Source organism: Dipodomys ordii, unplaced genomic scaffold (genome assembly GCF_000151885.1).
Source record: "Dipodomys ordii isolate 6190 unplaced genomic scaffold, Dord_2.0 Scaffold2, whole genome shotgun sequence".
NCBI classification, from domain to species: Eukaryota; Metazoa; Chordata; class Mammalia; order Rodentia; family Heteromyidae; genus Dipodomys; species Dipodomys ordii.
Window position 1 is genome coordinate 24,989,853 of NW_012267218.1, and position 24,757 is coordinate 25,014,609.

Genomic DNA, 24,757 nt, shown 5'->3' on the forward strand with positions numbered 1-24,757 from the left:
AGTGAGGGTGGGGGTGGGGGGGTAAGAAGGCCAGAGAGAGATAGAGTAAGGCCCTGAGTTCAAGCCCCTGTACCTGTGTGTACATATGTGGGCATGTGCACGCACGTATGTGTGCCCACATGAATGGAAAAGATTACATATTGAAAATGCAATTATTAACAAAACCCTAAAGGATTAAAAAAATCTGAGAACCGTTGGGAATCTGTAGGCCTTTGCAGAAATATCCAGAATTGCTCTAAAATGGCTTTGAGTCAGTCTTTTAGAAGATAGGGCTGCCAACTAGGCTGGAACAATAAAACTCTTGAAAATTCCAAATAGTAAGTGGTTCGAGATGAGCAAAGATGAGTCAGTCTGTTAAAGCTTGATTTAAGCACAGCTCTGCTTTTCTTTGGGCGCTGGTCCTGGGGCTGTTGAACAGGGCCTGGGAGCCTTTTCACTCAAGGCGAGTGCTCTACCGCTTACGCCACAGCTCCACTTCCAGCTTTTTGGTGGTTAATTAGAGATAAGCATTTCATGGTCTTTCCTGTCCAGGCTGGCTGAACCGTGATCCTCAGTTCTCAGCCTCCTTAGTAGCTAGGATTACACGGATGAGCCGTGGTGCCCAGCTCAAACACAACTCTTTTAGGAGATGTATCTCATGTAGAGTAAGAGCCCATGACTCTAGTTGCCTCCTAGGCTGCCTGGAATTGGAAAGCAAAGCCGAGAGGCTGGAGAGTTGGCCTCAGGGCTCAAAACTAGGGGTCCTTTGTATATCGAGCTCTACCTCCCTACTTAACACAGTATGAGAAACACCCTCCTTAGGAAGGCAACAAGGGTGACTGTGCTCTTGATGTGTTCAGTGGCCCTGAGATGGCCCAGCCAAATCACCACGAGCCCTCTTCCTGTGCTTCAGCTCCCAAGAGAGAATGTTAATGACCTAGTATTGGAAAGGTCACTGCTCCTGTGCTTCACACAGGTGACCCTAGAGGAAAGTAGTGCTCTCTAAAGGGGCTTCACAGTCCTCTCTGTCTGTCTCCCTCTCCTCCTTTCTCTCTCTTCTCCTCCTCATTCTTCTCTGCTCTTCCCTCCTCTTCTCTTCCTTCCTTCCTTCCTCCCTCCCTCCCTCCCTCCCTCCCTTCCTTCCTTCCTTCCTTTCATCTCTTTCCTTCCCTCCATCTCTCTTTCTCTCTCCCCCTCCTCATCTTTCTCTCTCCCTTCTTCTCTATCTTCTTCCTTCTTCCCCTTTCCCCTGCCTCTCCTTTCTTTCTCTTTCTTTCCTTTCTTTCTTTCTTTCTTTCTTTCTGTCTTTCTTTCTCCTCTTCCTTATCCTCCCCTTCCATTTCTTCCTCCTTTTTCCTCTCCCTCCCTCCCTCTCTCCCTTCCTTCCTTCTTTCCTTCCTCTTCTTCTCTTCCTCCTCCCCTTCTTCCTTCTTCTTTTCTCTCCATCTTTATTTCTCTCAATCTCTCTTTCAATCTCTCTCTACCTCTCCTTCACCTTGGATCATATTGCAGCTAAGATGGTTCCATTTTCAGAATCTGTTAGCTCTGAAGGCTCATCTGTAATGTATAGGACCACCCTGAAATGCATTTCACTGGACAATGAATTCCTAGCCTTGTCTTTTCTTTCTCATCCCAAGGACCAGGTAAACTTGGAGAATCAGCTCATGGGCAAAGGCTAGCCTGTAGAGCTATGTGTGGTGTCTAAAGTTTCATAAGCATGAGTGAATGGCCAAATACCTGGCTTGCTGCCTGTCTCCTAAAGACAACACGCGCTTTCAGAATCTCTACCTTTCCAGGGCTTAGCACAGACCGTGGCTCTAACTTCTGGGTCTTGTTTCATGGGCAGGGCAGGGTCCACAGGGGGAAGGAATGTGTGAAACAGTCAGGAGACTCAGGTTCCATTCTCTGTGCCCAGTGCTAGGCAGCACAGTTAACTTCTCTATGACTTCGCCTCATTCTCTGAGAACAAGAGGATGAGTTGAGGCCACTGGTTCTAGACCCTGGCTGCACGCTAGAGTCTCCTGGGGAACACGATCAGTGATGGCTGCCTGGGCCTCACCCCCAGCATCCGTGGGGGGAAATGGGCATTGGCAACATCACCAAATTCTGTCCATGCTTCTGTGGGGGGCAATCACAATTGAAGACCACTGAGCTACATGGGCACCTTCGTAGCTTTATTCCCCAGGGCCATTTTGCATCACAGGATTTCTTATTCCAGGTTCATCCTGGCCTCCCAACACTCTCAGGAAAGTGGGAGCCAGATGTGTCTAAGTGTGCCAGATCAGGGGGAAGGGGGAAAGCTGCCTGCCCACCGCAGCGGTGGAATGAGGAAGGTAGTGACTGCACACTGCTTCCTGAGCAGGCTGTGCTGGGGCAGGGCTTCTGTCAGGCTTCCTCGGTCCTGGCCAGTGGGAGAGTCATGTGTTTACCCGCACTTGTGCTGCTGATCACACTTGCAATGTGATGAGTAGCTGTGTCGCGACCTTGGCAGACTAGAAGCAGCTTAGGGCTTCTCCCTGTTTCTCCAAGACACCAGAGTGGCCAGGGTGAGTGGAGTGGAGAGGCTACAGGGGGATTGGGACCCAAGAAATGAGGGTAGGGATTGGCAGGGAGGGATGTGGAAGGCCTACCCATTCTTTCTGGGTGGCTCGCTGTGATGGCTGGGCCAAACTACCTTCCCAGAACCTGTTGTCTGAAAGTTAAGATAGACCATGAGAGGAATTTGTATATGAGAGAAGAGGCTGGGAGGAAACGCAGTAGCTGTTTTGTTGTTGTTGTTATGCTGGTACTGGGGCTTGAACTCAGGTTCTCAGGCTCTTGCTTGATTTTTATTTTCAGCTCAAGGCTGAAGCTCTATTTCTAGTTCTTGGCTGGTTCACTGGAGATAAGTGTCTCATAGACTCTCCTGCCTGGCCTGGCTTTGTATTAAGATCCTCAGATCTCAGCCTCCTGACTAGCCAGGATTACAGGCGTGAGCCACTAGTGCCTGGGTAGCAGTAGCTATTGGGAAACTCACACATGTGGTCATTTATGTGCTGCTCACCTCGCTGGGTGGGGTGACAGCCGAGACTGCAATTCTCCATCTTCCCCTCGGTTTGCCTCCAGCTTTGTTGACTCTGAGGGATGCTGGGATCCAGAGATCCCTGATCGACAACTCTGCAACGCAGGAAGCAGCAAGAACCGACATGATTTTTCTAACAGACATCCTAGCTCCCAGCTCCTGCAATGGGGGGGGGGGAGGGAGGCTCCTATTTCATGTCCACCTTCCTTCTCTGTCTTGTGACATTGATGGCTTGACCAGCAGCCATTATCACACACGGTCAGTCCCGTGACAAACATAATGGTCAACCTCAAAGGTGAGATGAGGCACAGAGTGTGAGAAAAAGCCTATTCAGTTCACTGTGACCATGGCAGAAGGCAGGCCATGGAGGCATCACGTGACCTAAGTGCCCCCAAAGAGTGCCCTGAGATGGCGTCTGCTTCCATAGATTCCACAACCACAGAAGGGATTACAGAAAGCCAACTGTTACAATGGAATTGGTCACCAAGACTAGCTAGCACAGCTCTTTGATTGGCTGCCTCTCACTTTACATTATACACTCGAGTCACGGATTGTGAATAGGCAGGGACAAGGGACTCGCCAGCTTGTTTACTACTCATGGAATCAGGCTAACTGTAAGACTAAGCAGAAGTGATTAAACATGTATCAGCTGATGGAGACCTTGGAATCCAGTGTCCCACTCCTTACTTAGATGTGCCAGGACTCACAGACATTCGTACATCTCTTTTATTCACATTCACACACACACACACACACACACACACACACACACACACACACACACACAGAGCTAGACTTGCTTTTCTAATTGAACCCTCACGGATACAGTGACCCCTTGTGGAAATTCTTATCTGATGATGTCACTCTCATTTTCAACCTTCAAGGGTTTCAACCACTGCTTTTAAGACTAAACTCCTATTGGTCCTCCAGTCTGATACCAACCACGTTGCTCAAACCTTCTGCCTCTTCTCTTGGCTGCCAGAAACTTCCACAGACAACTCTTTGTCCTTTGTCAACTACATGCTGCGCTTTCTCCCACAAAAGGGATTTTGCACATAGTGTTCTTTTGGGTTGGATGTCTCTCTTCTAGCCATCTCTACCTGGTTAATACCAACTCACTTTTCCTGTGAAAGCTTACAGGTCAGCCTTGTCGCAGTCTCCTCTGGCCATCTCTCACATTCCTGCGTGCCTTGCCTCTGAATGCCAATGCATACTTCATTGTTCATTTTTCTTTTCTCCACTAGATTCTAAGTTCAGCAAGGGTAGAGGAGGCTAGCTATTCTTGCTTCCCATTCTGTTGCCCCTACACCTGGTGCCTTCCTCAGCAGGAAGTTCACTTCTTGGTATAGGAAAATATTAGTTGAGTATGTGAATACAAACACAATAGAGGCTGTGACATAAATGACATGTAGGATTTACATCTTGCCCCCTAGAGGTGTGGAGGTCCACCCACCCTCATGAGGAAAGCCAGTCTACAGAAGTGAGTTAGGCTGTGGCTTTCTAAAGCAAGAGATGAGCAACCATGAATTCAAGTAAAATGGATGCTTAATAAAAGCTAGACAGACACCCCACCCCGTTTACCTTGGCCAATTATTACTAATGACTTTTCAAAGTCATGACAGCTGTTATTCTTAACCATTCCAGCAATCACAACATAGCGTGCAACTTTTGTTTTAAAGTTTGATTTTCTTTCAAGTAAAAGTAGAATTTGGAAATGTAGCATTCCCATCAGAATAAATTAGTGTGTCTGCAGAAGAAAAAAACAATGAATGATGGTGAAGGTTTCCCCTTTCCTTCCTTTCCATCCAAGGGTATCTTATAGAAGCCATGCTTGTAATCCTACCTACTCAGGAGGCTGAAATCTCAGGAGTGTGGTTAAAAGCCATCCCAGGCAAGAAAGTTCATGAGATTCTTACCTTTAATAAATTACTTAGAAAAATCTGGGAGTGGCACTATGGCTCAAGTGGTAGAACACTAACTAGTCTTGAGCAAAAGGAACTCAGGTACAGCACTCAGATCCTAAGTTCAAATGCTAGGACCAGCACCAAAATAAATAAATAAATAAATAAGTACATGTTTTCAAAAGCCTTGTGCCAGTGGTTCAAACCTATAATCCTAGCTACGCAGGAGGCTGAGATCTGAGGATCACTGTTCAAAGCTAGCCTGGTCAGGAAAGTTCATGAGATTGTTATCTCCAATTAACCACCAGAAAACCAGAAGTGGAGCTGTGGCTCAAAGTGGTAGAGCACTAGCCTTGAGTGGAAAAGCTCAGGGACAGCACCCAGGCCCTGAGTTCAAGACTCATGACTGACAAAACAAAGATATCCTATAACTGTCATTGTATACAGTAAGATTTATAACTAAAACGTTCATATTTGTGCCACTGTTCTTTTTCTCTAAGACGTTTGCAGACATGGTGTAGAAAGTCTTGCTTTCCATCAGGAACTATGGTTCTTTATACTCTTCTGCTTTATTTGGTCTATTTTAAGGATCCATTTATTTCTTTAAGGAATTTTTTCCCAGTTGTCTACCCTTTGCTGTTCCCACCAGCTGTTGCTGAGTCTTTAAACTGTGTAAGTCTGTTTATCCAGTGTGTGTTTTCCTTGGACCCTAACTTCAAATTCTAGTTTGACTTTTATGGTTAATTTTGGAATATGCAATAGAATCAGAAGAATCTGTGAATTAACTTGCTAACTCACATAACTCCTAGATTCTTATGCACATGGGAAAGCCTTCACGTTCATTAATTTACACAAAGCATACAAACTTGATGGAAACTGAGTGTGTGGTCTTCCCATTCAGTCTTGAAAAATATATTTTCTTCTCTAAACACTTAAAAAACATCCCTCTCCCCACAAGCTCCCCCCACCCCCACACCTAGCCAAATGTAACATGGATTTGTGGGGAGTGGTAAACAATTGTGCCACTCAGGAATTTGTTTCTAGATGTTTCCTGGGCCTTGCATCCTGTCTGGGTACTGGGTTAGGGACCATGAAGGATACAGCTAATTTGTGGATGTTGAGTCTTTATAAAGTGTTCCCAATGTGCTTGGGAAGTATCTTGATGAATTCATTCAGGGGAATTGCCCTGTCTACCTTTCCTTCACCCCAGGTTGCAGCCAGGATGCTCTGTTCTTACTGATTTTGCCTCTGTTGAAAACTCCTTGGCTTGCAGGACTCAAAATGACATTTGTTCTCTTAGGCCTTCCACCCTAAGGGGAAGGAAGGCAAAGCAAAGAAGGAATAGAAGGTGGTGGAGGGCAGGGCATTGAAGAAGGTACCAGGAGGATGCCTGCCATGCATTTAATAAAGCAAAGTTGTAAGGTTTTTTTTGTGTGTGTGTGTTTCTGATCTTGGGGGTTGAACTGGGTTGATCTGGGTGCTGTCCCTGAGATTTTTTTCTTCCTCGGGGCTAGTGCTCTACTGCTTGAGCCACAGCTCTATTTCTGGCTTTTAGGTGATTCATTAGAGATAAGAATCTCATAGACCTTCCTGCCTTGGCTGGTTTTGAACCATAATCCTCAGATCTTAAGACTTTCAGGCAGCCACTGCTGCCTGACTCTAGAGCACAGTTTTAAGCATCCAGAACACAGATAATTTTTGCCCTTCCCTTTCTCAAGGGTAATTAAGGTGGCTAGAAAAGCACATATCTCTCTACCATAGCCTAAGTCTACAGTCCCAATGTGATAGAGAAGGAATAAGTCTAACACACATACTCAGATCTCACAGGTAAGAAAGGCAAGATGAATATTTTGTGTGTTTCTGAAGACAAGCTCCAGTGATATAGCAGCAATGTTTTACTGTCAATGATTATTGTAATTATTATTGTTGTTGTTACTAATATAAAGCTCACATAACAGAACGGTAACAATCCAGCTACTGCCACCCATCACAGGAGTCTCTGGCATTAAAGAGCTTTTTCTATGTACCATGAGCAGCACTATTCATATACATATAATATATATGTATATATACCATATTAACTCATTTAACCCTCCTAGTGATAATATGAGCAGATGTATTATTATTCATAGGTCTAATTTATAGGCGAGGAAACTGAGGCACAAAGAGATTAAAGTGAAGTGTACAAGGCATTCAGCCCATAATGAGTAGAGGTCACATTCTAAACCAGGCAGTGTAGCTCTACCGTGGAAACTTAAGCCTTGGGGCCAGGACAACAACTGGGGTGAAGAGGCTGGGGAGGAATGAGGCTATGCAAGGGATGACAGCCCTGGGAGAGGGCCCTGGCACCTGGGCCAGGTACAGAGGAGTGGCCTACATTCCTTCCTTGAAGTCACTACACCCCATCCCAACAAGCTCTGAGGAAAGGGAGATGCATGACAAAAATAAAGTTTAGCCATCGGGGAATAAGTCCTAATTCTGGCACAAGTGTGCCTGAGGACGGGTATCGATGTGGAGGTGATAGACAAATGACACGGGCAAATGACACATCATGGAATCCAACAAGAAGCACAGTCTACTGAGCTAGGTCTCCTGATATCTTTGCCTTGCTTAATGTGTGTGCACACGTGTGTGTGTGTGTGTGTGTGTGTCCCCATTTCTACCACATGAATTCTTCAAGTTATAAAACACATGCTCTTGGTAAAAATGTCAACTATGACCAAAGTAGGTAATTTATTTTTTGTCAGTCCTGGATGGAGATTGAACTCAGGGCCTGGTCAAAAGAAGATCAAGGCAGGGCTGGGAAGGTGTCTCAGTGGTAGAGTGCTTGCCTTGCATGCCTGAGGCCCTGGGTTCGATTCCCTAGCACCACATAAGCAAAAAGAAAAAAGCCGGAAGTGGCGTTGTGGCTCAAGTGGTAGAGCGCTAGCCTTGAGCTGAAGAGCTGAGAGACAGCGCCCAGACCCAGAGTTCAGGCCCTATGACCGGACCCCCCCCAAAAAAAAAGAAGATCAAGGCTTCTTTTGCTCAAGGCTAGCGCTCTACCACTTGAGTCACAGCGCCACTTCCGGCTTTTTTTCTGTTTATGTGGTGCTGAGGAATTGAACCCAGTGTTTCATGCATGCTATGCAAGCACTCTACCACTAAACTACATTCCATTCCCAGCCCATGAGGTGTTTTTTTTTTAATGGTTTGCAGTTGTCTGCTGAATTTTTCTTTTCTTTTCTTTTTTTTTTGGGGTCCTGTCGTGAGGCTTCCATGCTTCTCAAATTCTAACTTTTGTTGACCTCATTCCATGAATTGTTAAAAAGCAGCTGTAAATGTCCCGTTCTTGGTTTATTCCATGTCTCCAGGAGAAAAACCTTCCTGAAAGCCTATGGATTTCCACATTGTCACAAATCTTATTCCAGCAATCCTATTCCATTCTTCACTCTCTTGTTATTCTCCAATGACACCATGCTGATTTTTTTTTCTTTCTTAGCATTTCTAGTTGTTCTCATCCAGAAAATACCTCTGATTTTGTTAATCTGCTCTTCCTCAAGGCAGGAACCTCCAAATAAGTTTGACTATCGATGTGGATATATGTGGATTTCAATGTAAGGTTGGACTCATGATTTTACTTTTGTGAAGGATATTTATATAGGTTCAAGAAGTTTCTAAAATTCTTGCTAAAAAAATATTCAAAGCAAGGGAAGCACTCCTGATATAAAAATGCCACTTCTCACCATGTGTTTTTAATATTATATGAATAAATTATGGCATTCTAATTTAGAATAGATTGTCTTTTATATTAATGTTGAATTAATATTGTGCATTGATATTGTATTATTAATTTACTTAACTTGTCCCAAATATAGGAATAATATGATAGGTCAGGATAATGTAGTTTAAAGGTATTTTAAATTACATCAAGACAAGTGAAATTTGTGTTATAACATCAGTAAGTAGAAGCTGACTAGTCTGAATAAAACTGACCTACCTTAATGCATATCAATCCAATTTGCTGTCAAAATTAACATTATGCATTTTCCCAAGATGTTGGGAGAAAACTACTTGTTAGCTCTTGATCACTTCTTTTATAAGTTAATGTGTTAATTTTCTAAACCATCCTTGGCATTTCTTCCCCTTGACTCCATGTTGGTATGGAGCGGGGGGGGGGGGAGGCATTGTTTTTGCTTTCTGTGGGTGCTCTGACAAGTCATCACAAACTCTGGCTTAAGTTATTTGCTCATAGTCCTGGAGCATGAAGCCACAAGTTAGTTTCAAAGGCTCAAATCAAGGTAACAACAGGGCCACATTCCCTCTAGAGGCTCTAGGGAAGTTTCTGGTAGCTGCTAGCATTCTTTGGCTTGTGGCCACATCACTATCTGCCTTCTAAATCACTTAACTTTCTCCTCTGTTTGTGTCAAATCTTCCTCTGATTCTTTCATAAGGATTTATAGGATTGCATTTAGGGCCTACCCTAATAAGCCAGGGTAGTCTTCCCATCTGAAGATCCTTAATGTAACTTACAAAGACTCTTTTTCACTGTAAGATATCACTTACTGATTTAAAGAACTAGGCTATGATATTTTCAGGGACTATGACTCAGTCTATTTACTATAGGAACTCCACAAATTATCTCCATTTTGAATTATTTTTCCAGTTCATTTTATTTCCAGCAATATAGAAGCAGGGGAGTGACAATGTTGACTGTGAATAATTCTCAGATTTCCCCATCTGGCTCTTTTGTTTTTGATCTGGGAGAATCATATCCCAAGAGAAGTTTGGTGCCTTGAGTTAACTTAGGGCTAGACACAAGTACAACATGTAGAGGAAAAGGGGAAAGCATGAACTTCAAACAGGCCTTAGTACATATTTTGTGAAGAGCCACAGCAGATCAGAGCAGGATAGATGACATTTAATCTGGATGCAGGGAAACTGAGGCCCAACAAGGCTAGTGACCAGGCGCTCAAGGTCCCACAGGTAGCTTGCCTCCAATTGTACTGCCAAGAGACCATAATAATGATACTTATAAGTGCTCATGTCAACAAAAGATGGACTAAGAAAAGCCAGAGATGGACATCTATGCTGAGATTAGTAGCATAAAATATATATGGAATACTTTCTGAAAATTGTACAATAAAAATTCATAAGGAAGGGCTGGGAAGGTGGCTCAGTGGTAGAGCGCTTGCCTTGCATGCCTGAGGCCCTGGGTTCGATTCCTCAGCACCACATAAGCAAAAAGAAAAAAGCCAGAAGTGGTGCTGTGGCTCAAATGGTAGAGTGCTAGCCTTGAGCTGAAGAGCTGAGGGACAGTGCCCAGGCCCAGAGTTCAGGCCCCACGACCGGACCCAAAAAAAAATTCATAAGGAAGAGGTAGGTGGGCATAATTTTTAATCAAATCTATCCCTCCATTCTTTGCTGATGAATAAGAGGCAGAACTGAGACTAATAAATCAAAGAAAGAAGAGGGCAAGCAAGTTTCAGTTCATTACAAGGAAAAAGACTTCCAAGGTCAAAGTGGGCCAGAGATGGAATGAGAGCTGGAGGTTGTTAAAATAGAGGCTGGAGTTGTCAGGGGTTACACAGACTCCCCATTCATACAGGCTGTAGAGACAATCTTGTATTTTTTTTTAACCAACTATGCAAGTTTTCCATCTGTTTAGAGGAAATGCACCGGATATCTTTTAATACAAGTTGCATTCAAGGAGATAAATCTCAGCATGAGGTGATGGGAGAAACTTGCAATGAGGAATCCAGATCATAGTTTTGGTTCTGTCTCTTAACAAGCTATGTGATTTGGGAGCACATTGCATCACGACTCTGGAATTCAATTTTCCTGTCTGCAGAGATAAAGGAGACTAGATCTGAAGATTTTTCTAGGCTAGAAGAGGGTGTTTCTGAGAGTAGCTTGGAAGAAATGAACTCCAAAGACTCTTGAAGCTAGTCCAAGTCCTGCTCAGGTTTGTCTGTCAGTCAGAGCAGGTAGAGGGCGTGGTAGGGCTGTGGACTGGAAGTGAAAAAATCAGCCACCTCACCACCATGGCCCCTACTGTCATCTTTGTTACTTACCACTCAGAGAAGAGTCTGGAGACTGGCCTGCTGTCCTAACAGGGGAATGGTAGGGAGAGCATGAGATGCGCTTCCTGTGGATACCTTGCTCAGAAATTGCGAATCTCTGGGTGGTAAGATGGCAGGACCTGATTTGCATTTCTTATGACTGAGTCTTCCTCCACCAAAGCCAATGAGCTTCAGGTGTTTTGTTTGTTTGTTTGTATTTTTGCAATGTAAGATTGGATTCTCATTTCTACTTCACTTCTGTCTACCATGTAGTTCCCCTTAGGAACATTTGTTTCTCAGTCCTCATCCCCTAGTATTCTTAAACCTTCACTTTTAAGAGAGGGATTGGGTTCTAAGGTTATCTCCCATCTCTTATCTTCTTCTAAACATGTCCATTCCTGTCTCATTGGCTTTCTTTCTCTCTTCTTTTTTTTGTTGGTCATGGGGCCTGAACTCTGAGCCTGGGCTCTGTCCCTCAGCGATTCTGCTCAAGGCTAGTGCTCTACCACTTGAGCCACAGCACCACTTTTGGCTTTTTCTGTTTATGTGGTGCTGAGGAATTGAAACCAGGGCCTCATACATGAGAGGCAAGCACTCTACCACTAAACCACCTTCTCAGCCCCTCACTGGCTTTCTAAGGCTAATATGTCTAACTTACATGTGAACCAAAGGGCATTATCCAAGTTACATGTATGAATTCAGCTTTGAGCTCCAGATAGGAGGAGTGAATATAGTTACATGTCCTTACATGTCAATAGGAATCTTCCTCAAAACCTTAGAAGATCGGGGTGGGGTAGCACATTATCTTCTAGGTAGATAGGGGATAAATTAATGCATAGTTTGTGGATGAAGATATGAAGCTTGTCGTCACTTAGGTTTTTGTGTCTTTCAAATCCATAGCTCTTCTCTAGGACTTCTATCCATCACTTGTAATCTGCTCCTAGCCAGGATCTCCTGACTACTCTCAAAGTCTCAATGGTCGCATGTCCAAAATCTATCTTAGGTTTTCTGGCCCTGATCCCTACTTTCTTCACATCTGTATACTGGATAAAGAAACATACCTATGAGCTGGGAAGGTTGCTCAGTGGTAGTGAGCTTGCCTTGCATGCATGAGGCCCTGGGTTCAATTCCTCAGCACCACATAAGCAGAAAAAGCCAGAAGTGGTACTGTGGCTCTACTGGTAGAGTGCTAGTCTTGAGCTGAAGAGCTGAGGGGCAGTGCCCAGCCTCAGAGTTCAGGCCCCATGACCAACTAAAGGAAGGAAGGAAGGAAGGAAGAGAGAGAAAGAAAGAATGAAAGAAACAAACATACCTATATTAAGTTAGATAATAGAGATTGCCTTTTATGTGTTTGTGTGTGCAAGTTCTGGAGCTTGAATTCAGGACCTGGGCACTGACCCTGAACTTTTTTGCTCAAGGTTTGCATTCTACCACTTGAGCCACAACTCCACTCTGGCTTTTTCAAAATGCTTAATTGGAGATAGGAGCCTTGTGGACTTTCCTACCTGGTCTGCTTTGACTATAATCCTCAGTGTCCTATGTAGGTAGGATTACAAATGTCAGCTACCAGTACCCAGCTTCATTTGCTTTTTATTAAATGTATTTATTTAAACTAATTAAGCCTTCTTGTTTCTTTTGCTCTCTTCTCTGTCCCTTGCCGACCCATATACATTGGCCATCCCATGTGTTAGGACCCGGGCTGTGTGTTCTACTTATACTCACTGCCTGAACTCACAAATCTCACAGCTCTGAAGACCATTGATATGCCCATAATTTATGTTCAAAGCTCATACAGTCCTTTAAAATCTTGCCCACATGCTCCAATGCCTCCTTGACAACATATATTCCAACTGGACAGGGAGCCTGCTGGTGAGAACTCTATAAATAACTCCAGATTAACACTGAATAGACAAATGAGTTGCTAATAATACTTCAACTGAACTTACATGCTTTTCAGTTCATAATAAAGTTATTGACTCTAGGTGTGTACTGTTACAACATTTGACCCACATACATTTGTGTTACCATCAGCATGGCCATGATGTGATGGTTCACATCTATAATCCTGGCATTTAGAAGGCTGAGGCAGAGGATAAAGAGTTTGAGTCTAGCGTGAACTACGTTGTGAAACGGTTATTGTCTCAGAAAACTGAAAACCCAGACTAAGATCCTGCTTTAACATAACTTTGTTAATATTTCTGTGCTTGTTTCTCTTCTCTAGGCCTGGATGCTAATGTGTCAGCTGATGGCTGTTTATTCCCACACACACTTGAAAGGCTGCTCATGCTAGGCCATTCCCAGTAATTGGTCAAGGAACCCCTTCTTCCTGGAAACTGAGATAAGGGTAACTCAGGAAATGCACTGACTCCTTTTCACTCATCACAGATTCCTAGACACTCTGGGGTCACAATCTATGGGACACAGATCCTCAGTGACTCCTTGAGAGGAGTGTGTTACCTGTGACCACACTGGGGATTTTGGAGAGAAAGCTCTTGACCGTTCTGACGGGCACACCCCCCGTCTTGTCATCTTGCATCTTTGTAATGATGTCTTCGATCTGAAAAAGGTTAAAGGAAATCAGTGTTACTTCCTGCCACGCTGGTGCTTTCAGAGTCAGCGCAAATGTGTGCGACGTGGATGCAGAGCTGAGGGAAAGCCTCCTCCTAGGCTACAAGAATGCCATCCCCCGCCACACACACCCAGTTCAACAAAGTAAGGAGGCAGCCATCCATGAGGGCTCTGATAGACTCCAATATGGGACTCAACATGTATGAGATAAAATTCTCCCTCTTATACAAACTAGGTCTATATACAGGTGGAACCATTAGAAACTGCCATAAACAAATCCCTTAAAATGGTCATTTCTTGTGGCTTAATCAAGACTGTTAACACATCCTGATTATCACCAAGTTCAGGCAGGGTTGCCTTTGGAACAGACAAGGACCATACATCAAAACTCGAGAAGCCCTGATGTGAAGCAATTGGGAAATAGGCCTCAGTGGAGGTGGTATGGAGATGGTCACCTTGAGTCACGACCAAGGGGCTTAAAGACAGGTTACTCTTCTTTGGAAAGAATATTTTATTAGCATCAATTAGCTATACAAAGGTGTGTCATTTTGATACAACCATCCATGCATATGATGTACTGAGATCACATTCACCCCCTCCATCCCTCTCCTCCTCTCCCTCCTCCTTCCAATCCAGTCTCAACAAACTTCCTTGTTCCATTTTCACACATGTACATTAAGTATTTCAGACATAGTCTTCCTCTTTCACCTATTGTTTCCCTTTGGTCTCCCACTAGTACTACACCATGGACAGGTCTGGTTTTACATTCATGCCTCTTTAGGACAAAGGGAGACTGTATTCTCAGAAAGACCCTGGTGGGCCATGGTCTGGAGTCAGGTGATGGTTTACTGCTGAAAACACACCTGGGAAATGTGAAAGCCCACTGAGTTCCTGGGAAGTGCCTAATTAGTAGGCCATTTTGTAGATAAGAATTTATAGGTGTGATTCTCTGGGCAGAAATCTTAAGAGGGGGAGAGATACAAAAAAAATTGTAAATGGGAAGAAAATGTTGGAAATGAGAAGAGAATACTTAGCATTACTCTATAATTTGTTCCATAACCATTAGAAATATCTTTGAAATATCAGGCTGGGTTTTCTGAAGCAGTCCTTAATGAAGTTATATTATCTTAAAGCTAGAAATTTAATCTGCAACTCATCTACTAGAACATACTACTGGCTGAAATTTGAAGCGAAGTGATTTTCTCAAAGACACATGACAAAAAAAAACCTGCTTGATAGAAATAGGTAAGTTAGTAGATACCAAGTTGGGAAATGGTATACCATCATCACCATCATTATCTGCACCAAAATATATTTAGAATTATGTTCTAAGTACTTGTTGCTTAGCTCTCATAAATACCTTAGAAAAGAGATTCCATAATTTGCTTGTGTTTCTCAGATAAAGAAACTAAGATTTAGTGAGGCATTGTAATCAGGGTTAAGTTGTGGAAGTACATAAAACTCTAAATATCAGAGGCTTAACACAACCAAGTCTATTTCTCCTATGCTACATGTCTAGCAACATAGGACATAGCTCATTAAATGGAGGTACTCTGGGGCCTGGGTACCTGGGACAGCCACCATCTTGAATGTGGCCGATCATTGTGTCAGAGCAGCAAGAAAGAATTCTGGGTATTAAATGGTACAGCCCAGAAGCTACATAGAATGTCTTTCCCACAATTCATTGTATAACTAGCCATGTGGTACCACTGTGTCACAAAGGAGTCAGAGGAGTCAGCCCTTGAGATTCTAGGAGGGAGGAAAAGCGAATATTGTTGGTCCACAATCACAACCACTGCAGAGGCTAAGCGACCATCCCCAGCATCACCAATGCCCACAGCTACCTAGTGGTCCCAGCCACAGTCCCCAGAGCTCAGGATTTAAACCCCTGAGCTCTGCTTCACAACAAGATTCCTAGAATACCAGCCAAACAGAGAAGTCATTCTCCTTCGATGTTTCTTGGGTTTGCCTGAAAGTCCTGAGAAAGAACTGTCCAGTCGTGCCCTCTTAAGGCATGGGTATCTCCTAGGATGGAGGGTGGCTTTCCTGAGACCTAAGGCTATTCAATTATAGTGGAACATCCATTCTCAGCCACATTCATGCTATTTACCTCAGTGATTGCTGGACTCTGGCTCAACAACTTGGACAAGTTTGAGCATTACTTATCACTGGTCATTTTCAGTCACCTGTGCTGTTGATCTACTGTATTCTTTGAAACCAGAGGTATCAGTTTTCTTGACAGTTTCTATGGAACATTCAGAAGATTATTGAGAATTGGAGAGATACAATAATTCAATTCTGTTAGATCTGTGAGTAAACATCAGATGAAATAATTTCCCACCTCTGTTGCTGCAGACAACAGCCAAAATTGACGTGCTTCTCAGGAGTAAAACACCCCTGACTTGGGATGATTTTCTTTTTGTCAAAATTATAATATAGGAGGATCCTGATAAAAATGTATTTATTAAAACTACTGAAACCACCCCAAAGACTTGGCAATTAGAATCACGAAATATTTGAACTATGTTATTTTGGTTCTTTGTTCCTTTCTATTAGTGTACATGAATTGTGGAGAATTGGGGTGTCATTGGGTCCAATTCTTTTAAAGAATACAGAAATTCAATTACAGCATTTGCAATCTTTTTGAAAACTCTTTGGGGCTGTGCTAGTCTAGATAGTTTATTCTATTTTTGTTTTAGAAACATTTCTGACAGCTGTGTTTCATTCTGGAGCAGGTCTACCACCATGTCGGCTAATAATACCTTTCTGAAAATCCTGGTCTTCCACCTCTAGCATTTTCCACTCATTTATTCCTTGATAGATTAGTATAGTGCTCTCTCTCTTTCTTCTTCCCCTCCCCCCTTCTTTCCCTCCTTTCTTTTTTCTTTCTTTCCAGTTGTGAGACTTGAACTCAGGGCCCACACACCCTCTCTGACATTGTTTGCTCAAGGCTAGTGCTCTACCACTTTAAGCCACAGCTCTACTTCCAGTTTTCTAGTGGTTAATTGGAGATAAGAGTCTCATGCATTTTCCTGCCTGAGATAGCTTTGAACTGCATTCCTCAGAATCCAGCCTCATGAGTAGCTAGGATTACAGGTGTGAGCCACCAGTGCCCAGCAAGTATAATACATTTTATCTTTAAGAAAATGGTAACTCTTGAGCTGAACACAGTGAATCATGTCTGTAAGCCCAGCTACTTAAGTGAACTTCAGAAGGATTGTGGTTTTGAAATATGTAGACTAGATCTAAGTAACACCATCTTATCTTCATTGCCATTTTGGCATCTTCATAGATGATGGGACCCCGTGGTCTTGCTGCTACTCCCACAGCCAGACCATGGACACCTGGCACGCCACTAAATCTTTCTGGAGTCACTCAAAAGACCTTTGGAGGTAAACAACTTTCTGGTTTCTGGAGATTGGTCTATTTGAGCTGTTGTGGAATGGAACTGGATGTAATCAGAACTCCCCAACAGGCCCTCTAGGTTGTGACAACACAGAGGGTTTTGGCTTGGTATCAGTCTATTGTTAGTCTTCCTGACTGGGATTGTTCTTTGTCAGATGGTTCTGACAAGAGCACCCATCTAGTCATTGGATGTCATTTTGTCTGTCTGTCAAGCTGTGTCCTTCTATGTGTCCCTCTCCCTCCCTCCCTCTCTCTTTCTCCCTCTGCCCCTGGCAGCACTAGCTTTTATTTGTCTCACTCTGTTTTTTTTTTTTTTTGTTTTTTCGGCTGTGGGCCTAAACTCTGGGCCTTTGTGCTGTCCCTCAGCTCTTCACCTCAAGGCTAGGGCTCTACTCCTTGAGCCACAGTGCCACTTCCAACTTTTTCTGCTTATGTGGTACTGAGGGAAAAAACGCAGGACCTCATGCATGCAAGGCAAACACTCGACCACTGAGCCACCTTCCTAGCCCCTCACTTTGTTCTTATAGTGTCTGCACCAACTGAGCTTGAGTCTGTCTCAAGAACCAGGGTTCTTCCCATAGTAAGCCCACTGTCCCCCCAATCACCAGGGATATGGGGAATCCTAAGGGACACAAGCTAATCTTTCTGTGTAATATAATTTGGCCTCAGTAAACATCTAGGTCTTGGTTATCTGTAAGAGATTCTGCTTGTTCTTTGGCAAACATATTTGTTTTTAAGCTTTTGTTTTTCTAACTATGACCATGTGGTTCTAAAGTGCTATGGGCAAAAGTATCTCTTGCCACTGGAATTCCAGAAAACTTAGGCCAATATTCATTTTTAAAACCTAAGCACCCTTTAAAACCTTTGTGCACAATTGTGTTTTGTGTGTGTGTGTGTGTGTGTGTGTGTGTGTAAATGTGTACAAAATAGTCTGGTATTTTGATATATAAAAACTGTCAGTATGGTGTGTAAAAAGGTAGTTTTTCTATCAAACTAAAGTGCTTCTGATTTGTATGGTGATTTTTTGATATTTTTATATTTCCTGAAATGATTTGCTTTTTGACTTCAATTATAGCTAGTGCTTGCACTGCTTGTGACCAGCTGCCAAGTTTTTAAAATGGGCAAGTTTAAACTAAAACTACAAAGAAGGTCATCAGATTTGGGTGTTAACAAGTGTTTCAAAGGATTATTATGCTGCATTAAAAAGGAAGTTTTGTTACAAGATTTTATAATGGTTATTTTAAAAGCAAATTAAAGCAAAGGAAGTGTGTAAAGAAAAAAAAGGAGTTTTTTAAAGCCTTGGGAAAGGAATGAGGAGACAAAAATGAATTTTTTTTTGGATAAGAAAAGATTTGGGAATTAAGAATTATTTTAAATGTTTATTCCAAAATGGAAAAAGGGAGAAATTAAGAAGACTGAAGGTTTGAGTAAGCAGCAAATGGTATAAGTATGTCTTGAATTTATGAGATAGGGCTTATTAGTAAAGCTAGTGAAGTTGGTATCTAAGTTGGCTGTGATTTAAATAAGGTCAAGACAAATACACTGATGTAAAACTAACATATTATTCTTTATGTCCAGCTATGAAAGTAATTATTACTAAGTTTGTCAAGTTTTTAATGACATAAAACTAAGGTATAACTAAACCAGAGTTCACTTAAGTATTTGTTTATGTCAAGGTCTTTCAAATGAAGACTGTTAACTGGAATGTTATTTTGCTGTTTCCAAGATATAGACCACCTTGGATACAGAGCCATTTTCCTGCATTCTTCATTGTAATTACAAAGGTTTGACTTAGTAACAGTGGTTTCAATTAGTCCTAAAGTGCTATGTTTAGTTAAATCCTAAAAAAATATGATTATTTAACCAGTTGCTATTTCAAAACTTTCATTGTGTCTACTATAGAGTTTTGCCTTCTGTAGCAATTACAGGCAGGCCCACAGAGGGACAATGACTCTTACAAGTTTGTCAGATTTAACTTTGATTCTTAATAAACTACAGGTAAGCCATGCTTGAGAACTATTTCTATGGATCTCCTTGTTGCTTCAATTGGAAATAAAGGAACTATTTGGTAGACTATTTTGATCTATTATGTACCTCCCCTCCACTGGTGAAATTCAGCCAAATGGACACATCATCCCAGCAATGAGAAAAAATGCCAAGTAACTGGGTGCTGGTGGCTCACACCGGTAATCCTGGCTACTTGAGGGATTGAGATCTGAGGATCTCAGTTCAAAGTCAGCCCAGGAAGAAAAATCCCCATTAGACTCTTGTCTCTAACTAGCAGAATGCTGAAAGTGACGCTGTGGCTCAAAGTGGTAGAGTGCTAGGTTTGAGCAAAAGAGCTCATAGACAGTGCTCAGGCCCTGTGTTCAAGCACTACAACCAAAACGGAATGTCAACTGGGACAAAAGCTTGTCCTGGCAATAACAGAGCATCCAGAGGCAGTTGGAAAAAAAAAACTGCTCAGATAAGAGGGGCTGGTGTAGATCCTGAATGGAGTCACTTGTGTTTGTCCTTTCAAAAGTACTCGGAGGTGGGAGGTCATCAGAAAATAGTTGATAAGCATGCCTATCAAATGCTCATACTTGTATACTTTGTAACTGGGCAGGAACTTACAATCTTGCCTATTAATCACTTGTTGTAGTGGGTACTAAAATGCTAGGGATGTCAAGTGGGGGATAGTTCAAAATTAACAAAAATACCAGCCCCCAGTATCTGCTCAAGATCCTAATTGGCAGTACATTTTCATCTGGCACCACATGAATTCATCTGGTGAGGAAAGGCTGGAGTGGTAGTAAATCAAAACACTCTTCTGGACATCTGGACATCTGGGCATGATAGATCTCACGCACTCATGTAAAGTGGTCTTAGTAAATATCTGTGTAGATTCTAAATGTGCTTTCTTGGTATTATATGTGTAAGCAGATGTTTTAAAAAGGCAGTTTGTTGGTTGATGATAACTTCCCAATAAGGCAGTGACCTAAGATCGTGTCCCTATTGAGAGCTGTCTGGAAGCCTTCACAGGTAACTTAGGCATTGTGAATGTCAGCAAAGATCAGGCTCCCTAGTCAGACAGGAAAATGCTTTTGCAAACTGGAGTGCTAAACTGGCTTCACTGGCCTGCTGTACAAAAATGGCTTTTATACTTCTTCAGATCAACTTTTTCCTAGATGGAAGGGACCCTATACAGTTTTTCTTAGTACCCCTACAACTGTAACTCATTTCTTGATGGGTCCCAGCTTTAACAAAGCCTGAAAATCTGCCAACATTACAATATAGGTGAATTAGGTCTGTTTTCCCACTGTCTCCATCCCATCTTCTGGCCTGGATCTCCTTAGTAAATTCAGAGGCAAAAATGATGAGACAAGCTGTCCTTCAATGTAGGACACCTTAAGACATCCTTACTGCAGCCCAAGGAGAAACCTTCACAGTTGTAAAAAGTTGAATGTTGTCTATATAACTCTGCCCTTGATTTTAATGAGCTCCTTACCTATGGTTCTCTGGAACCACTTGGTTAAAAATTGCTATTTTCTTTTTGGTACTAATACATGGGGAGATATTTGTTGCTCTTTATATTGTTTCTGTAGTTTGTTATCTTCTGTAAATTCTCATACGGTTTCCTTTCCAGTTTAGAGTTAAAAAATGCTCCTAGTGATATCTGATCCTGGCAGTCCAACAACTGAAATTCCCGGCACCCCTTGACAAGCACGACAAGACTTCAGGTCTCTGTCCAGGCAGGGCCAATACCACAATTCAGGTTGAAGCACTTATAGAAGATGGATCGTCGCCCATCAACTCCCCTTAGGACTGAGGGACCAAAGTCATTTTGGGGGGAAAAATGAGGCAAGATAGATAAAAAAGTAGGCATGGGAAAACACTACTAATAAGTACAGCCCCCCCCCATCCCCTTATGTGTAGGGACTGCACTTATGAGAGATGGTTAGGGGTCCAAGCCTTCTATGTCTCCCCAGGAAATCCTAGTCTTACTGGAAGAAATCTTGTTTCCAAAAGTTGTTACTCTGATACATTGTCCTATCCATAGGGAATTTGTATTAGTAAAAGGAGATTGTGCAGCTGCTGCCACTGCCTGAGAAGCTGCCTTAAACCCAGTGAGGCATTTAAATATTTTATTGACTGTTCCCAGCTCCAGCCTGACATGTAAGCCAGCATATTGAGAGGAAGCAACCAGGAGAGCATTGGGAGACTGAAGTCAGGCCCTCACTTTAGCTTACTTAATAATGCTTCCATACTTAAGTTTCTGCAGAAATTACAGATGAGCCAGCCAGAGGCATATCCACGGGTCCAGGAGACACTGGCACACTGCCCATCCTGAAGAGTCCATCTCAGTTAAGAAGTTCATTAAAACAGCCTCACTTCCACTTGGAAGGGACCCCACATCATCTGACCACTACCACCACAGGGTGTGCCTGCTTCCATCCCACACAGCTAAAATTTACTGAGTTGGGGTAAAAGGTACTCACATGCCACTTTGGATCCACTGAAGCTAAGACTTTTGCATCACCCTTTCTGTCAACTTCTTCTCTGGAATGAGTCTTATTTGTATGACACTCTTCTGGTGGAATATAGCTTTGTAAACCTTACCCAGTCTGACCTGGGAAAGGATTTCTGGTTATGTTTAAGTTCAAAGCCTACTTATTTTATGGGTACTGGTCATTCTGAGCCAACTTCAACTGCTGGAGGCACCTCCAACTGCAGCTGGGACCAGCCCAGGCTTACTCTTGGGGATATATGCAAGGAAAGGGAACTTGTATTCTATCTCCTTCTTACACTCTCTAACAATCCTCACTCCAAGACCTCTGCAATAACACAGTAAATATAAATTCAGCCTCCCCCCATTGGCTAAAGCCAAAGGATGATGCCTAGTGGTCCTGTACAGACAGCCTGACTAAATGTAACTCTGCTGAGAGACTTAACAATCATAACCACCCCATACCCTGTGTCCTGGTGCTTATGATTTTCCAGGGATATGTATATAGTGAAGAAAAAGGGAGGGGCTTTATCTTTCCCCTGATAGAATCACCAGATGGACACAAGCACCCCCAGTTCTGGTCCCCATCCTGGTTGGACTAGGACTAGTAGAGGCCACTGCTGTGGGAACCAGGGCCCTATAGGGAAGCTCATATCCCAAGTCAATTTGGATTTAGATCATCTAGAAACATCAATCAGGGGGCTAACTAGACAAGTTAGTCCTCTGGCAAAGTTGTTTTTACAAAACCAAGGGGATTGGGTCTTCTGTTCTCACCATGGAGGGGCGGGGAGGGCAACGAGGGGTGAGGGACTCTGTGCAGCCTCAGGAGAGACGTATTTTTATGCTAATAAAACAAGTTTAATACAGGCGAGATAAAACATAGAAATGAGGAGGCAAAGGCTGGAAAATTCCCAGAACTGGTTCTAAAAATTGTTTAATTGGTCCCCATGACTAACAACTCTGATATCTGATATCTCTTGGGTATGTAGCTCTCACTGAAGAATCAATAATTTGATTTCATAAAACCAGTGGGGAGTGAAATATGGATACTAGAACTAAGTAACTCTATCTTGTCCTCATCACCATTTTGGCATCTTAATAGATGATAGGGAATTTTTACCCAGTTCTAAGAACTCTAGAGGTGATGTAAGGCTTTCTTTGATCTGCAACCGTGTGGTGGGCTGTTAAGCACTATAGATGTGATATTCTTTGAATTGCAGGTATGCTATAAATTGTTTAGCTCCGGGAAAGTTTTGCTCCAGAGAATATTTGCCCTTGGTTGTCCTTGATTGTTCCCCCTAGATAGCTTGCTTCGTAGAACATGCTTTGCCAGTCCCCATACCATGTGACATCTGCCTTGAGGTGGTTTTTGCCTTCATAAGCTTTGCAATAACTGCATTCAGGGCTGCAGGTTCTTTAGGACACTAGTCTGCCTGCAGTTGCCGGCTTTCTAATAAAGACTCCCAATTCAACCTCTCAAACTGTGGCTTCTCTGTATCTCACTGACCGAGTTCCTGTAAAACAGTTTGGGGTCAACTCAGGGAGACAAGGGATGAGAGAGATCCCCATCTGAATCAATAAGCTGGATGTGGCGGGGTGCCCTGTTTTCCCAGCTACATAGGCAGTATAAATTGGATGACTCTGATCCAAGCGGCAAACAAAGTGAGACACTGAAAATAAACAGGATTGGAGGCATGGCTTAAAACCAGTGGGGTACTTGCCTACCATGTGCAAGACCCTGAGTTCAGACCCCAGTACTTTCAAATAAAAGATAAAAGGACAACTCTTAACCTTCTATGTATTCAGTAGCTAACCATGATTATAGATATATATGTATATAGACATGCACACAGATACACAGACACACAGACACCTCTCCTCCTTCATTGGATTCAAATCCTTTTGTAGGCAAGGACTCTCCTGGGTTTTCAATTTGGTTTTGTTGAGTAACATTGCTGAGGATTTGCTTACTCTGGGCCAGGCACAATTCTCAGTGTCATTTCTGTAACTGGATTAATTCTCATAGGAGGAGGATTTTCAAATCCATACTTTATAGGCAGGGGAACTAGTATTCTTCCTAATCAACCTCCTTTGCAGGAACGGCATTACTGCCATGTACTGGGGCCAGAGGCTCAGCACAATCCTGCAGGTACAGAGGAGATGTAGAGACTCAATCCAGACAGGCAGATTCTCAGTGGACTCAGGGTTGATTTCTGAGGCTGTCCTGCACTCAGGGTTGGTTGGATCTGTCTTCCTATGGTGGACCACAGCTCCTGAACTGGGGTGGGAGAGATGGGAGGTATATACTTATATTGCCTTGACTGTTCTGTTCCATCTAACTTTGGCCATCTTTTGTTCCTAGGGGAGAGCAAAATCAATTCTCTGCTATCCCTTAATGGGAAGTTCTGTCATTAGGGAGCATGTTTGGACCTGAGTTCCATAGTGCCGATCTACAAGCAAGTGACCCTTACCTGACAGCCAAGTGAGGCAAGGAAACCATGGAGCCACTGGTTCTGCCTGGATGGGCAGCCACAATCTACAGCCCTTCTCCACGGAGCTCAGAGCTCAGGGCTGACACGCAGGTAAAGTGCTCCCCGAACAGCAGGAAAAGGGAAGCCATTACACACTGCACCGTGGGGTTGCTTTTAAATGAGAAATACTGCTGAAAAGGCAGACACAATTCACTGAACTCATTAGCCATGAGAGAGAAGATGGAAGAGGAGCAATCCATGTTTTGGAAACCAGAAGCTGCAGAGGAATCACAGGAAGAACTGAGGGCCAGGGACCCTTAGCATCACCAACATGCTCTGTTGATCTTGGATTGAGTTGTTTAATTTCTTTGGATTTCACATTCCTTATCTCCATAACAATGAGGGGGTTTGCTAAACTAGGAGAGGCTTCTCTGATTTGATAAATGCCAGCTTGTGTTTGTGAAGCTGGGTGTGTCCTTGGCTCATGCCTGTAATCCTAGCTATTGAGGAAGCTGAGATCTGAGGATTGTGGTTTGAAGCCAGCCTGGACAGGAAAGTCCATGAGACTCCTATCTCCAATTAACTATCAGAAAAGCCAGAAGTGGAACTGTGGCTCAAATGGGAGAACACCATCTTTGAGTGAAAAAACTAAGGGATAGCATCAGGCCCTGAGTTCAAGAATAAGTAGCATTAAATGGTGCTGGCAAAATTGGTTAACTACATGTAGAAAACTAAAGCTAGATCCTTATATATCACCCTGTACCAGAATCAACTCCAAATGGATCAAAGACCTTGAAGTCAAAGCAGACACTCTGAAAACATTACAGGATGGAATAGGAGAA

General features: G+C 43.0%; 1 protein-coding gene across 2 annotated transcripts in view; it reads right to left on the minus strand.

Moving 5' to 3' along the window:
• The window catches only part of Rgs6 (regulator of G-protein signaling 6), a 486,793-nt gene that overhangs the window by 121,727 nt on the left and 340,309 nt on the right, over nt 1-24,757 (minus strand). For both annotated transcript variants that reach the window (XM_013017123.1, XM_013017129.1), the window contains exon 3: nt 13,440-13,539. In XM_013017123.1, coding sequence (XP_012872577.1) covers nt 13,440-13,539 — 100 coding nt within the window. The remainder of the gene's footprint in view (nt 1-13,439; nt 13,540-24,757) is intronic.